Source organism: Limanda limanda, chromosome 17, assembly GCF_963576545.1.
Source record: "Limanda limanda chromosome 17, fLimLim1.1, whole genome shotgun sequence".
In the NCBI taxonomy this organism is placed as follows: domain Eukaryota; kingdom Metazoa; phylum Chordata; class Actinopteri; order Pleuronectiformes; family Pleuronectidae; genus Limanda; species Limanda limanda.
In genome coordinates this window covers 1791360-1807395 of record NC_083652.1, presented here as the reverse complement: position 1 = coordinate 1807395, position 16036 = coordinate 1791360, and the positions used below count along the sequence as shown (strand labels likewise).

Sequence of the window (16036 nt, the reverse complement as noted above, 5' to 3'; positions counted from 1 at the left end):
GGGTCACTTTAATCAATTGAAGTTATTATTTGATATACATATTTTAAATATTAATATTTAATAACCAAATTTATTGAATGCCCTAAGGCACACCATTAAATGGTGCCAAGCATAAGGTATCATATGCACAACAATAGATACAAGGAATGCCTCTTCAGCCACAAATATTTGATTATTTTACAATCACATGATTAAGTCCCTGGTACAAGACACACGTCTATTGCTGTTTAAATACCTAAACTGATGCCAGACTAATGATGCCACAACACAGTCCTGTGTTTGATCAAGGTTTGATCACCACTGGGTTGTTGAGGGTTGTACACGAAACACGAGCAGCACCATCAGATCAAACATACACCGTAAAATCTCTTCTGCATAGCAAAGGTTTGTCTAGAAAAGTCTGCAGGTTAGATACAGGGATTCCATCAGGCACCTACATCATATTTCATGTCTTTCTACAACTGTCTCCAAGCACTGTCATGATTTGAAATGTTCTGTCCTTCCGGGTTTGGTAATACTTTGTTTCTACAGGGTCTACACAAAAGAATAGGTTTCATGCATTATCATTGGAAAACCACAGTATGGTTAACTACAGTGAACATCTCAGATATGCAAGAGATTGTAATGTGCAAAGAACCTAAGGCCTTGTTCAGGAAGTGTAGTATCTTACCACAGTGCATTTTTCGCAGGACTAAGAAAGACTGTAAGACTAAGAAAATATGAGACTTAGTCATTCACTGCTCAATGTTAGGGTTTGGTTGTAGAAGCTTTCTTCATTATCCCAACCTGGATAAAAAACAATGTTCACTGACCCACATTGTGGTGCTAAAGTTGTAAATATTACTAAATTATTTTAACAAAAAGCTTTAGCCATCATCCGCTCAACCAGCTGTTGTCATGACAGCGACATCTCTTCTCCCTGTACCCAACAACCTCAGCTGGATATGAACGGAGGCAGCAAAAAATAATCTGAAATAACAAAAAACGCATTACTAAAAAATCTTAGAAAGTCACATCCAGCGTTTTATTAGACCGCAATCTGTAAAAATTCCTATATTGTTAAGCTGTGTGCACTGGAGCAGGGTGTAATTTAAAATATACTTGAAGTTAATGCATTGTATGTATGCATGTGGTAAAATAGTTTAAGAGAGGATAAACATTAATTTCAGTCATATTGCCAAAGAAATTTGATGTACAGGCAGATGACCCGCAAGTTACCCAAGCTGGAACCTGAATGTGTTAACAGAAAGTGCAGTGTAAACTCTAGCAGAACCATCCCAATCTGAAAAATGGCTCCTTTCTCTTCTCCTTTTCCTAGACTTCCAGCCATTTCCTCCAGTTCATCTTCAGTCTGAGAAGCTGCACCATCACCTCTGCTCCGCTTCTCACTTGTGTAATGAGTCTTTCCCATTTCTGTCTTTTTTCCTTGATGTCGCTTATTTTTGTCTCAGTCTAGTTAACCACCCCGAGGGCTTTCTTCATGTGCTCATACACAACGTAGGAGATGCTGACTGCAGGAATGACTTTGAGGAAGTTGGGGGTGATGCCGCGATACAGGCCCTGTACACCTTCATGAGATATGATGTACTTGAACTGGCCCGCCATCGTCAGCTTGGGTTTACCCTCAGTAGTGGCTGCAAGAAGAAAAGCAACAGAGGTTACAGTGGTTCTCAGAAGAAACCAATCCATTGCTGTTCATGCTCAGTATGTCTGTAATAAGTCAGAATAGGATACCTTGCGCCTGCATGCGTGTGCGGATGAGAGCGAGAGGATAGGATGCCAGCTGACCACAAGTGCTGGAGGTGGTGCCACAGCCCAGAAGGACCAAAACTCCTGGATCTGCTGAATTTACACAGTATCTCTGGAGCCAGGCGTTCTTCAAAGTCTTACAGCATGAGCAGTGAGAGTGTGGAAAAATAAAGGAGAAGAGTCAATAGAGGTCGCCTGTTCCACACATCAGTCAGTGCTGCAAATAACTCGTTTCAAGAGTGTCACCTCAGGACTGGATTATAAAATAGAACCCTGGTTTCCTTTTCCCAGTAATGTCCCATAGACTTTTACCACACATAACACTAGCAAAGGCAAGCAATGGAATCACAATGAAGTTTGGCAACACATGATGTCACCACGTTCAAAGTTAATGAAACGCATTTCCGTTGAAGCCTCCAATGCGTATCAGAGACTGTAGTAAACAAAGAATGTAATTCATTATCAAAATCATTTTATATTTATGTTTTTCTGAGTTCTTCTAACTGGTTTATAACATGTAGTGAACATCAGGAAACTGAAATTTAAGCCATCAATAAAATGTATGATGTGCAGAAAAAATAATGATGATATATATGTTACTGCAGGAAATTCCATTCCATCATATTTACTGTGTATAACATGATTTGGAGAATCTATCAAGACAAGACAATTGAATATTGTTCACAGGGGAGCGACATGAAGCAAGAGTTTGACTCAGCCGATCCTCCTGTCCTCTGTCCTCTCCTCTCTCTGCAGCTGTTGTGATTCACTGTGGGTAACACTGATGGGGTGGGGGAGTATACCAGATTCACTCTAAACTAACATAATCACTCTGACTATACAGACACAGAGCTTTAATTTGCGCTTCTTAAAAATGTCACCTGCAGGCCGCAAACCAAACAATTAAAACTATTGATTTTCTACATGTGTTTGTTGAACAGGTGGTGTCAGGATCTGGCACTTTAGTGCATGTTTAAGTTAATTGTAAAAGTATTTTCTGTTTCGTAGATCTCTGTTGTTTGTTTGAGTTTTCATGTTTGCACTCTGTTTCTGTTTCCTGTTTTATTTTGTAGTCTGTTCCTTGTGTGTTGTTTCTGTCTTCACTTCCTGTCGGTGATTGTCTTCCTCTGCCCTCATGTGTTACACCTGTGTTCAATTGCCCCTCCCTTCCCTGTGTATTTAAGCCTCTGTCTTCCCTTTGTCCTCTGTCGGATTGACTGTGTTCCTGCGGTGTTTGTTTGTCATCCCTCCTGCCTTCCATGGTGCTTTCATGATTTCCTGATCTCCTGTATCCCTGCGTAAGCCTCGTGTTTTGTTTGTTACTGTTTAGTGTTAATGTTTTGTTTGTTTTGTTAAATACTTATTTAATTAAATTACCTTTTACTTTATAATTTCTGCATTTGGGTCCATCTCTCCATCCAAACCATGAGAGGTGGTTTGATCCCCTCAACTCCAACGTCCCTTCACCTCTTGCCTGCTGCATGTGTGTGTGTGTGCCTGCATATGGAGCCCTACCCTGTTCCCTTACACACGCATCGCAGGTTCAGACACATACCTCATATACAGCCAAGTCAATGCCAGCATAGGGGATGATGCCCAGAGTGTTTGGAAGGTAGCCCCTGTAGAAAGCTCGGACCCCCTCTTTCTTCAGGATCTGTCGGGCACAATCAGCCAAACCTGAGTATTGCCCTGTCTTCCTTAATGTAAGACGAGTCTTCAGCACCTACCCAGCGGAGGGGGACAGGAGAGGATGAAGAAGAATAAATAATGCAATTATTAAGTGAGCCTGTTTTTGTTGCAGGCGACATTGCTCACAACTTTGCAAATAATGTAGAAGTTAAACTGTTTTTCTGCCAACCTTCAGAATGTTGGATTCTGATGAATCTTCTGCTGATCTGGCATTTTATCACATACATCTTATCCTAAAATTTGATTCCCCTTGCATCCTCCACTCATTGTCATTGAAATTCAATAATCTTTACCCCCTTCTAGTTTTCATTTATCCAGCCCTGAAATTACTCAGGGCTGGATCTCTGGTCCTGACTAGTACTCATAGGGCTCTAACCCTATACATCTCCTTAACTTCAAAACTGAAGCCTATCATCTCCGATTTTTGATTTAAGATGATAATTCATGCTCTTATATCTCCCAGACTTGACTACAGTAATTGTCATACCTGCATTACCTAATCGTCTCTGGACCGCCTACAAACGGACAAGATGGCTGCTGAAAGGCTACTGAATGGATCCAGCAAGACGACTCACATCTCACCCATTTATATATTCTTTGTATTGGCTTCCCATTAAATTCAGAATTCATTTTAGGGTTCTCCATGTAACCTATACTATAGGTCCTATAGAGCAATTTATGTCCAGTTACCTATGTACATCTATAACCTGTTGGTACCTTACATCACCAGCAGGTCACATAGGTCTTCTGATCAGGGCTCACTAGTTTTCCCTCGCACAAAGGTAAAAGCAAAAGTTGATCAAGTATTTGACACTATGGAATGTCCTTCTTATTGACATACGATCTGCAGTCTCTAGTGATCCATCCAAAATAAGTTAAAAAGTAATTTATTAAAAATTTGCCAAACTTTCTTCCTTTTTGTACGTGTGCAAATGCTTTGTCTATTTCTTTTATTCTTTAGTTTTAACAACTGTACTCTTGTGAAACACCTGCTCCATTGAATAAACTTGACTTACTTACTTAATACTCAGGACATATAGTCTTAATAAAGACTCTGCATTCATGCTAAAATGTGTCGCTGACACAATACAACTTTGGGAGTTTATTCATATCAAAACTTGGCTCCTAATCATTTAAACATGTAATTCAATGAAAACATATCTTCGTTGAGAGTAACCCTACAATTAAAGATTGGGAATATACATGACATAGGGAGAAAAGAAATAGATAAGGGAAAAATTAAGAAACTACTCCTAAAGAGGGAAAGACTGAGAAATCTACTAAAGTTTTAAACTGACCTCCAATGGGTAGATGATGGTCTGGGCAGTAGCTCCTGCCAGAGAGCCAGCAATGAACCTCTCCTGTACCCTCAAACTGCCCCCCTCTCTATTGCCCCGGATCACCCACTTGATCTGGATTAAGAGAAGAGGAAGGAAAGGAGGAGGGGATGACATAATGCACCGACGAGATGGGTGATATTGGAATTTGCAGCATGAGAAGAAGTTAATGCAAAGGCATCCACATCATTTTATCATCCTGACATGATTTCCTTTTCTGATTTCTATAATGACTAAAGCAAACTATCAATGCTAGCCGTCAGATTTCCACTTTAATGATTGATAGAATGTGCTGACCTGCTCATAGGCCATAAACTTAATGGCAGATTCAGGGGCAATCTTGAGGACATTGATACCATTTCCCCTCCAGAGTGACACGACGCCTCCCTCTTTGACCATTCCCCTCAGTCCAGAGCACAGATTAATCCCTCGAGACGTAGAGCCGTGTACCTGGACACACCAAAAAGTGCATATCAGTCATGTCATTACAACCTGCAAGTTACAAAATGTAAAAAATGTCCATATAGGCAGAATGGCCTTTGTGATAAGGCAAAGAAGGTGGATAGGATGTATTTCCAACAGGTACGAGACAAGAAACTGAACAGGAAGGAAAAGGAGATGTTGTACCAGAAGCTTGGAAGTTCCCGGAAATGTAATTAAAGAAACAGAAATCATTAGGCTGCTGTTTAGCAGGATTATCCAAAATCTAATTAAAACATCTTTTGAAACATGGTGGAAGGGTGGGGTATGGGCCAAGCAAAGTGGTAGATTTATCAAGAAATAGTGTAGTAGTCTAAGAATAAAGCATAAGAAAAGTGCTTAAATCTACGAACAAGTGAAAATCGGTTTGATTTTGTGAATCAAAATAAGTATTTTATGGGGGTTGATCTTACGTGCGTTATAGTTCAGGATTAGACTGAATACTATTACTCCAGCACAAACGGCTAAGGGACATATCTGACTCTGTAGCAGTTAAGTACTCCTCTGTGCTCACCAGCTGTTCTCTAGTTAGGTCTCTAAGTGTGCTAGGGAGCAGGTAGTGGATATTAAGTTTATCAGCGCTCTTTCACTGAAATCACCTTTGTACTGTGGCGCTTATCAGTTTTTTTTTTCAGTTGAACATTGGAACAACAGTGAGCTAAACGATGTTATAAAACTGCAGTACTGCAGAATACCCGTTTAACATATAGTCTTGTACCCCATTATTGATATTGAAATATCAATTATAGCTTCTTCAACTCTAAAAATGTAATTAAACCCCAGTAACACTGAAATACTGCTGTGTAGAGAGACGTTGGTTATTAGGTTTCAACCTTTTATCAGTACTCACAGAGTTTCTTATTTGACTTTAATAAATGAGTAGGAGGTTTGCAGGTGCTGATCAGTGTTATTTCTCTGTTACAGTATCTAAATGGTTTGTGAACCTTTCGCTGTGATTTTGCTAAGAACACTTAAAGCACCCACTCAAACTACCCACCATGTCCTTTATTTCATTTCTCTAAGCAAAGTGAAAATCACAGTGGGCTTCAGCCTTGAAATGTTGCAACATGCACACACAAATGTGTAGTATCACTTTCATTATACACAGAAGTTTTTTTACAAAACCAATATATTATTTTACAATTAAATACAAAGATTAGGGTAAAGTGGGGATCATGCAACATGCTTATTTGCAAAATAATAAGCAGCTTGAGACACAACCACACATACTGTAAAATATAAAGCATTGTTTCCATTACATTACTCAATACTTAACAAGCCTGTCCATCACTGAGCGTTGAGTCTTTGTATCTGGTTGGTGGATGTGAGATGACTGACCTGCAGGAAGACTTTGAGGCGATCTAGAGGAGCAGTTCCTGTCCGGGACACTGCCCCTGCCATGGCTCCGGCCACCAGCTGCCTCCACACTAGACCTGACCGCCGCTCCCGCTCTGAGAACTCATCAGGCACTGTCAGATGTTCCCCAATGTCAAACATCTATTGCAACATTAGAAATCAAATGCCCAATCTTTATTTGTTAGTAGACCCTTAAGTATATAGAATATGGGTATTGCCCATCTTTATTCAGCCTTTCAGTTTGAGATTTGATTGATTTCATGATCTGATTTTATAATGCTGTCACTCAAAACCCTGCACTTGCACTCATATATACCCTGTTTGTGCTTAGATTTGCTCTGCTTTTGCTCTGCTTGTGCACCTGCACTCAGATATTTTGTTGCTTGGACAGATTTCCTGTGCTCCAGTTTTCTCTTCTGAAACGTCTGCTGCTCATGGATTTTTTCTTCTGTGCTTGGAGTTGTTTTTGAAACAAGTCTTTCCAAATTCCATGACCAAATCTTAACAGAACCAAGAGCTATTTGAGTACAAGTGCAGGGTTTTGAGGGAAAGCATTCCAAAAACTGAACATTCAATCTCGTCCTGCTATCAATCTAACAGGCCATGCTCTTGAATAAAGATAGTAAAAAAAAACATAATACAACAAATTTAACTATATCAAATGACCTCACATTAAGTTATCTCTATCTGTCTTTATAATTATTGATAAACACAGCAGTGTTGTTGAACCACTTTTGTGCCAAATCACCTGCTTGTTGTTTTTGTTATACTTTGATAAATACTGCTACGTCCTGCTTCTGATCTCAGACGTTGAAAAGTATGTATACTGTCAGGATGTCATTACTGTCATTACATTTCTATCAATGGAGCCCAGTTACTCACATGGGAGTGCTTCCAGTGGTGGACAATCTCCTCCATGTTGTGGAAGGGGTTAAACAGGAAGTGATCTCGCCATTCATTCCAGTCGATGGTCGTAGTCCCATCCCTGTCCATACTGGGGGAGCGCATACAGGACAGTGCTATCAGCAGATTGCTAGCAAATTTTGCTTCATTACACGGTACCATGAACGTTTCAGTGACTCAAATGTTGACCCGGACAAAGAATTCCCTCCTAAATACATTGTCTATAGCGAATTTTGAACTACAGATCTATTTAGAATGTATAAATAGCCTATCTGACATTAATAAATGGATGATTAATCCTTAATTAATGCACCGATCATTTTTGGAGAAAAATATCTACTATCATACAATATCATGTTTTACCTAAGACGTGAAAACATACAAACATATTGTAATTATATATGCTTTCCTAGTCTTGAGTTGAGTTTTAAATTCACCCATTTACACACACATTCATACAGTTAATCTATGTGCAGCACTTTTCTCTATGAGAAGGGACAGTTTGGGGTTCAATATCTTGCCAACCTTCTGGTTAGTGGACGACCGCTCTAACCCCTGAGTGAAGAAGCCTCTTGGATAAGACGAGAAACAACTTCAAGAAACTCAACTTAAAACCACTTGACCTGTTTGTAGCACTTGGATAAATTGTTGTAACCGTTAAAACCGAGTCACTCAAATGACATCTTCCACTGCCATCCTGCCTGCAACTTGATGTGGAAGTGAGGAACTACTGATGGAATTGTTTTTCGAGATAAATGAATCCCTTGCTGCCTGCCTCTCTCCCTCAGAGTGCTCGTCTCAGAGTTTTTCTCTATGTTGTCTTCCTGCTCTGACATGTTCTCCTCCAAATCACTATCTGCTTCCTCATCTTGAACGATCAGTTCAAGAGCCTCTTGCACAGTATGTCTTGCCACCATAACCTCAGTCACTGAAATGGCAGCTCAATTACTTTTGTAATCTTATGAACCCCCAACCCCTGGTTTTAGCTCTGTTTAGAGCTTTATCAGATCAAAATAAATGGATCCTAATTTGTTTATTTTCTAAATATTTACATTACATTTCTAGTACTTTTGTTCCTTATGTGCACAATATATGATCATTCCTATGCTGTTTCACTCTTGCAAGCTTTCCCCATGACCCTTCAAAGACCAGCAGGTGCCTGTCTCTGCAGGAACCTGGGCAAATGTGGTTGGAGCACAGACAGTCCTCGTGACAGTGTCAAGGTCACCACAGTTCCAAAGAAAATACACACAGACATGCCATGTCCTATTTCACAGTTTCAATATTCCTTAAAACAGCAATTAAAGCATAACGTTTTAAAATATTCATATTTGGGGGGTATTTTGGGTCACTTGGGGGTATTTAGGGTCAAATTTCTGGCTAAAAGAAGGACATTTTTACTGCTGTCAAATGTCAAAGTGGGTCAAATTTAACCGAACGGTATGCAAAGGTTCACTGTACTGTAACTATACTATGGCTATTCATGAATAAATGCATTGTCCTTCTTTCTCTTGCCAAAAACTATTCAGAGACAACAAAACCTTACCTTAGACAGTGACATTATGTTTGGAACAAGTTAGACTCAAACTTCAACCTTTTCTGATCAAAACTCTAATATTAAATCAAACTGACTACTTTAAGATCTGGGATTGGTAGGAAGCAGTGGTGGTGTGTGAAATTTTCATATTACATCACATCACAGATATAAAATACATGGACGGTCATATTTCCAACACATAGTGGTTAAAGGTGATTAAATTAAACAAAACCAGTATTATAAAAGTAGGATTAAAGTGATGCTCCAGGGCGACTGCACTAATTTATTTCTATGATTATTTTCTGTCTGATATTGTACTGTTTCCTCTTCTCACACACAAACAATGCACCTCTGCAGTATTCTGGTTGCCTGCTGCGTGGTGACTTCAACTCCAAGTTTGTGCAGAGAGTGCTGGATCTCCCCCACGTCAATCCGACCTACCGGGCAGAGAAAAACAGAAAAATTTAAAGTTCCGTCCATATAAAGAAGATATTCAGGTGTATTTCACATGTATTACTGAAAAAATCATCAGGGTGAATTGGAGGAGAAGTAAAATATGTGTCTCTTTGTACGTGTGTAGCGTGCCCACACCATCATTGTTGTGGTCAAGGCTGTGAAACATGTGCTGGAGCCTTTTCTCGTGAGCCCGCAGGTACTGAGAGAACTCCTGGAAGTCCAGCAGACCATCATGGTTGATGTCGCTCTCGAGGACGATCTGGGATCACAGAGACAGACCTTCAGTCACTCAGCAGGCATTACACCGTGGTAAGGGGAGCTGGGGGCAGTGGTGGAGGTGGGGCGGTAGAGAGTGAGAACAAGCCACTGTGCTCCCTGTGAGAGTAAGTCTTTACATGCTTTACGTCTGTAAAGCACGTCCTACCTGGCTGTGAATATAATCTCTCCTCTCTTGATCAGGACACAGAGAGAAAGAGGACACAAGACTTGTTAGTGTGCAAAGAGAGGTGGAAACACATTTATGTACTTCTATTCTAACTAGAAACAAAACATTCAATTAGTTCTTGTTTTTTCATTGCTGTTTGTCAGTTTTGTTTGTTAGCAGGATAACGCAAAAAATACACAAAACTGAGTTTAAACGTAGACTGGGTTAACACAACATAATTTGGTCTATGTGGACAGATATGGCATCCATGTGTGTTTGCATATAAATCACGGATGTGAGATCAGATGACAAGTGGTCACAGGAGACAGGTTCAAGACACATACTAATGTCAGGTGTGAACAGAAGAACTGTCCATTAGGATCACATCTCTCAGGACAGATGTTAAGGTCTGAAGTGTTTGGGGTACTTTCAAACCTGTACTCTCAGGAGTTGTCCACATGTAATCGGATTAGCTGAGATGAATGTTACGGTCTATTTCACTGCTAATGGAGCCTGCACCAGCCTACAGTAATAACATAAAAGTTTCTGTTTGATGGACATTTCATCATGAAAAATGAAGCTGACAAAAATAAAGAAACATAAACTGTGGTTATGATTGTGGATTGCGGTGTGTGCAGGTGCCTGTGCCACAAACATTTTGTCGTGAGAAGACGATGAGTCTGATGAAAAGCAAGCAGTGAGAACCAAGCAGGCAAAGCACCCCCTGATAAGCTGATCTGTGACTGTCTGTCACCTCAACAAACATAGGGTCTGCAGCTCTGCTGTAACCTATCCAGCAAAGGCAATACTTACAAAAAGAGGAATTCCAAGTATTGTTTCATATTAAAATATGGCAATGATAGTAAAAAAATGAATATTTCATTCATCTTCTGCTCTAAATCTTGGTCTTTGTTACCAGAATACTGAAAACCTGTCAACAAAACTTGCAGTGAAATATAGAGGAAGAATTGGCAATATACCACAAAAAACAGTGAAATTTATAAAGTAGTAATCTTACGAGAACAACGTCATAATATTATGAGAATAAAGTCGTAAAGGCTAATATTAGGGGAATGATTCCTAATTTTACAAGAACAAAGTTGTATTAATATGATAATAAAGTAGTAATTTTGCGAGCATGAAGTCTTAATACTGCGAGAATAAAGTTGTAATCTTAGGAGAATAAAGTCGTAATTTTAGGAGAATAAGTGAGAGTGCTATTTATCGACCTATTATACCCATACTAGTCATGTCCCATGAAACAACAGAGCAACACCTATGGCAAACAGAACAGATCATGGGACTATAACAACATAACAAACAAGGACATTTCTTTTTACAAAAATCTACATTCAATTGACTAGCGTAGTGTAGTAGCTTATAGCACATCATGCCTGTGTGGCAGAGCTGACATCATAACGACTAACAAAACCTTTAGAAACAACTACTACTACTACATTGCTACATCCTGCTTGAGAACCTACTGTGTTGGTAGATGACAAATATGTGAATAATGCAAATATCAGCTGATTTCATCCCTTATCTGTTTGCTTCTGTCCTCCGTTCTGTGCTCAGCTATACAGTATATTAATACAGATTCTCATTTTCATGTTTTTCTGTTTCTGTGTCAGATAATGGATCAAGTATGGAACGGTCGCTAAAACATGAGCCATTAAGATGACATGTTAACTAGCTGCTACTTCCCTGTGATTTCCAACCACACACATAAGTTAAAGACTTCAGCTGTTCTGGGATTTCAGCCACCGATTTACTGATCGTTCAGAGAGATGTGTTTCAGCTTTATGCATAAAGCTGAAAAAATGTTGTAGCCTCACCAGTCAGTCAGTCACATACATCCAGTCAGATCCAGTGAAGTGATAGGAGAGCTAGACTGATAAATCAGTTGACAGCTAAGGTCAGCAGACTGTTAAAATATTCATCCACAGAGGGTTCGATTCCTCTGCAAACTGGAACAGGTTGTCTTTATATGGTCTTAAAACCAGGCCACAGAAATTAGTCTCACAGAGATTAATGACTTGAAAGCCCCAAAGTGTGAGACTTGACAGCACTGTTTATTTAATTCACACTACAATTAAAAGCCATTAAAATTGCTTACATCACTGTGGCGTCATAAGGAATGAAGGATTCTCTGCATTTCAAATACGATATTGTGTAATGATAATGCTTCACTATATGCCAATGTGACGAATCATTGCCACAGTTAATATGATCATATATAAATTACATGAACAATGTTAAATGTATCTCCATGGAGGCAAAGACTATTTTCGCAAAGAACGGAATGAAGGATGCTGTTTCAGCTTCAGACACCTTGAGTTGTTCATGCACACGCTTCCTCATTGTCATTGCTTACTGTTGCCATACAGTCAGTCAATGGACTTTTCTAACCTTCTATCTTACACCCGGTGCAAAATGGCGCCAAGCACAACGCAACCATCTGTGCCAGTTTCAGAATGATGCAGTTGTTTCAATTGCAAATGCACTCCAAGAACCTGTACACCTATGGCTGTGTTGGTCTAATAATGAAGTGTGGTCAAGCACGTTGCTATTTTAAGGCTGTGGATTATTTTAAGGCTCATTATCAAGATAGTCATTAATTTATATATTATGTAAGAATTATTTATATATCTTTAGTGTAAGACACTAAGTATTCACCATCATTTGGATAAGTAAGTGATATTATGAGGCATAGGAAGTCTAAATTATGACATAATCAGTCAAGTTTTTTCAAATTTAAACTTTGTGACTTTGTTTTCATCCATTAGTCTTCTGCTTTCCAAGAGTGCCTTCCATACAGACGGTCGTGAGGCTGAGAACTCGAAGCCCCATGGATAATGATGAAATTAATTTTGGTATGAAATCTTAAGGCAAGAATTAAAATACTGGAATATAACTTTTTTGTTTGAATTCATCTCTATACAAAACTCTTGTGGCATGCACAGTGTGGAAGCTTGCCTGGTTGTAATGGCAAAACGGGAATGTAGCCCCACACACTGATCCCAGTGCTCTCAGACTCTATTCATACAGCATTTCTCTCTCCATACAGCACTTCTACAACTGTTGTAGAAGTCTTTTAATGTAATCAGGAAGGTCCTGACTCCCACAGGAGGGTCGAGAGCCATTGTAAGAGCTGCTTCAATTTCTCAAAAGAGGAGCTTGTGTACTTCCAACATGTTCAAAGGATTACTTTTTAGTAAGAGAAAGCAGACACTGCAAAGCCAACTCTCATTTTCCACAATCCTGTCTGAGTGATTTGATTTCATACACAGGTAAGAATTCAAATTGATAATGGTTATGGTTTGTATTTATATAGCGCTTTTCCTGTCCTAATGACCACTCAAAGCAAGGCTAATTTAGGATGACTTTGAGAGGATTACCTTCATTGTTATAAATGCCTAATTTTCTTTTTTGTTACCATCGTAAAATTTCATTTCATGGTAGAGCCTGGACCTTGGTCTGCTGCGTTTCTAACACCCCAAGTAATATTTATTGTGATAGTTGTAATATTATATTGGATTTGGCTGCAACACTGTTCACCCCTGAGACTCAAAACGTGTATGAGGACTCAAACACATCTAGATAATGAGTGAATTTTCATTTTTTGGTGAAATATGCCTTTAAGTTATGATATAAATTACAGTGATTGTTTATGTAGCCTCTATATGAGGATATATTTGATGGGAGATTGTGATCACTGGCAGCCATTACCTTAAAACCCATGTTCTTCATATGGGAAGTAAAGTTCAAAATATTGGTGCTTAAATGGTTAAACTTGTGTTCTTACAAGTTGTTGCTTGGCACCTGATAACAAGAACTGTTAATGATTTATATCCCACTTCATCTTAAATGTGTTCAAGTAGTTGTTGAACACTGCAGGCAGCAAGATGCCTTGTACAGTTCAAACTGTTGTTTTACACTCAATGATTTCTATCCTTTTTCTTTATCATGCTATGTAAACGTTGAAATCTAACGATCAGACTGCGGTATCGAGCTTTTCAAAGTTAAACCTCAGGTTGTTGCTGCATGGCAATAAAATAGACATTCTGTCCACAACCAGAAGACAAGCTGATGAAAGTTCAGTGACAAAAGCCCCCCCCCCCTCCCCTCTATGTACAGAGGATAGTGAAATGAGCTTCCCTCTCAGTTTGCAACAGGCTGATGTTACTAGGCTACAACTGCCTCAGTTTACCCTGATTGTGCACCTGACCTACAGCATCAGCCTGTGGCCCTGTCCAGGAGTAAAAAACCCTTTCTGGTCTCCTCACCTCCTCTGCCTCTCCCCGGTGTAAACCACGAGCTGCCAGTCCGGTCCTCAGTTCGCTGATGTCTACTCTGCCATCTTTATTCAAGTCCAGCTGCTCGAACAGCTCCGCATATCTCCTCTCTCTGTCCGGGTCCAGGGGCGCTGCACGCTCTCCGCTCTCCTCGTTCCCTCCGCGGTTTCTCCGGGCGCTTAACCCCTCCTCGTCTCCGCCCATGTGAAAGAGAGAGAGCCGGTGTTCGGTGCTGATCGGCCGGTAGTGTCACAGCCGAGCAGAGTCAGCGCCGAAAAGAGCGGGCCGGTGCCTCACACCGAACGGGGGAGGGGGACGCAGACCGGTGGAGGGACCGGGTGGATGGATGTGGTTCAGACCAGCTCGCGTGGGATTAATCTCGCGCAAATCCACTCACTCAATCAGATGTGTTAGTTTCCGTAGCTCGTGACCGAGCGAGCGGTTTTCCCGCAGTCCGTCAAACCAGCGCTGACACATCTGCGTGCGCGCTCACACGGTCTATCCACTGCAGCCGCCCGGGTGTGTCTGTGCCGGTGCAGTCGGTTAGAAACGAAGATCCACTGACATGAAGGGAAAGTGACTGACACGCATTTAGATCCGCACGTGAATCCGCCTCCTCTCTGTGACGCACGCGCTTCTGCCGCAGCTGACACGCGTGACATTTTAAGCGCACGCGCTCACAATAGTTGTGGTGGGATGGTGAGACAGAAGAAATACAGACAGGTCAGGCTGTGGGATGAACTCTTTACATTTATTAATTTATAGTCCCAACATGATAAATCCACTTAGAATCATATGAGTCTCAAAGATGAATCAGAACTGTGTCATTAAGTCTATTGTGTCACTATTATTATTTATTAGAATTAATTAGTTATTTTTCAAATGCTCTCTCTCTGTTTATTAGGCCATGATGTAGGATTTACTGGCATCTAGTGGTGAGGGGTCAGATGGCAATAAGTTGTGCGACTTCAAACCGTGTGCTAACTAACACAACAACCATGGCCTCTTTTAAGTTGACAAGCATTACAGTTTTTCTCAGTTATTAACACACAAAAAGCGAAAATTCGGCACAATTTGCACAACATTCACTTCATGTACCAATAGCTTGACCCAATTTGGCACTACTTCACACTCCCTTACCGCATTAGACTCTGACTTTCCTTCTTTACACTCTGATGTAAATTACACATCACCTTGTTGTCAAAACACTACACACAATGTTCAGTTGTTGCACACACTTCTCAAGTAAAATATCAAAGCATCAACCTACAACACACAAATACTCAAATCTCTAAACATTCAGGTCTGTTGAACGATTTGCAATCAGGACTGCGGCATAAAAGTGCCTTGAGCCTTTGTTTTGTTTGATGAACAATGGAATAGAATAGAATACAGTGTGCTCACAGTATTTATATTCTGCAGGACTGAAAGAGAACCACACCGTGGAGAAACACGCATTTTCACAGCCGAACAGGAGACTGAAATTGTAGATATGGTTCGTGAGAACAACGCTATCACACTCAGACAAATAAAAAACTAGGATCCTGGTTAACCATGCTACATTTAGAAACGTCCAGACCGTCAGCCTCTCTACATTGGACCGTATTCTTCATAGGAATGCCATGCGGATGAAACAAGTGAACAGGGTCCCATTCGAACGGAACACAGACGCATCAAGGAGTTAGTGCGAGAGTTTGTGCTTGTTAGTACCAAACATTCAGCACTGACACATGCATGTATTGTACCTGTAATCCAATATTGTTCCTTTTCTACAGTGTCTCACTGTAGCCCACTGTGTTGAACTTGCATT

At 40.2% G+C, this 16036-nt stretch overlaps 1 protein-coding gene across 2 annotated transcripts; it reads right to left on the bottom strand.

The window, feature by feature from the left end:
- Nucleotides 1-1002: 1002 nt before the first annotated feature.
- Nucleotides 1003-14750, bottom strand: LOC133022829 (mitochondrial adenyl nucleotide antiporter SLC25A23-like). Of its 2 annotated transcripts, none has more exons than XM_061089735.1 (10): nucleotides 14218-14750; nucleotides 9643-9766; nucleotides 9401-9488; nucleotides 7494-7605; nucleotides 6594-6752; nucleotides 5073-5225; nucleotides 4737-4850; nucleotides 3305-3403; nucleotides 1735-1885; nucleotides 1003-1634 (listed from the first exon to the last, which is right to left on the bottom strand). In XM_061089735.1, the coding sequence occupies exons 1-10, from the start codon at nucleotides 14428-14430 to the stop codon at nucleotides 1453-1455; spliced, it is 1395 nt and encodes a 464-aa protein (XP_060945718.1). In that variant the 5' UTR covers nucleotides 14431-14750; the 3' UTR covers nucleotides 1003-1452. The 2 variants fall into 2 exon arrangements, with proteins under 2 accessions (XP_060945718.1, XP_060945717.1); XM_061089734.1 differs by having other exon boundaries at nucleotides 3305-3472; nucleotides 14218-14748.
- Nucleotides 14751-16036: the final 1286 nt, after the last annotated feature.

Coding starts and splice junctions, on each gene's coding strand:
- LOC133022829 (XM_061089734.1), bottom strand. CDS start 14,430: ATGGGCGGAGACGAGGAGGGGTTAAGCGCCCGGAGAAACCGCGGAGGG. Junction 4,851..5,072: donor AGTTTATGGCCTATGAGCAG/GTCAGCACATTC, acceptor CTCTTAATCCAG/ATCAAGTGGGTGATCCGGGG. Junction 1,635..1,734: donor CACACGCATGCAGGCGCAAG/GTATCCTATTCT, acceptor TTCTTCTTGCAG/CCACTACTGAGGGTAAACCC.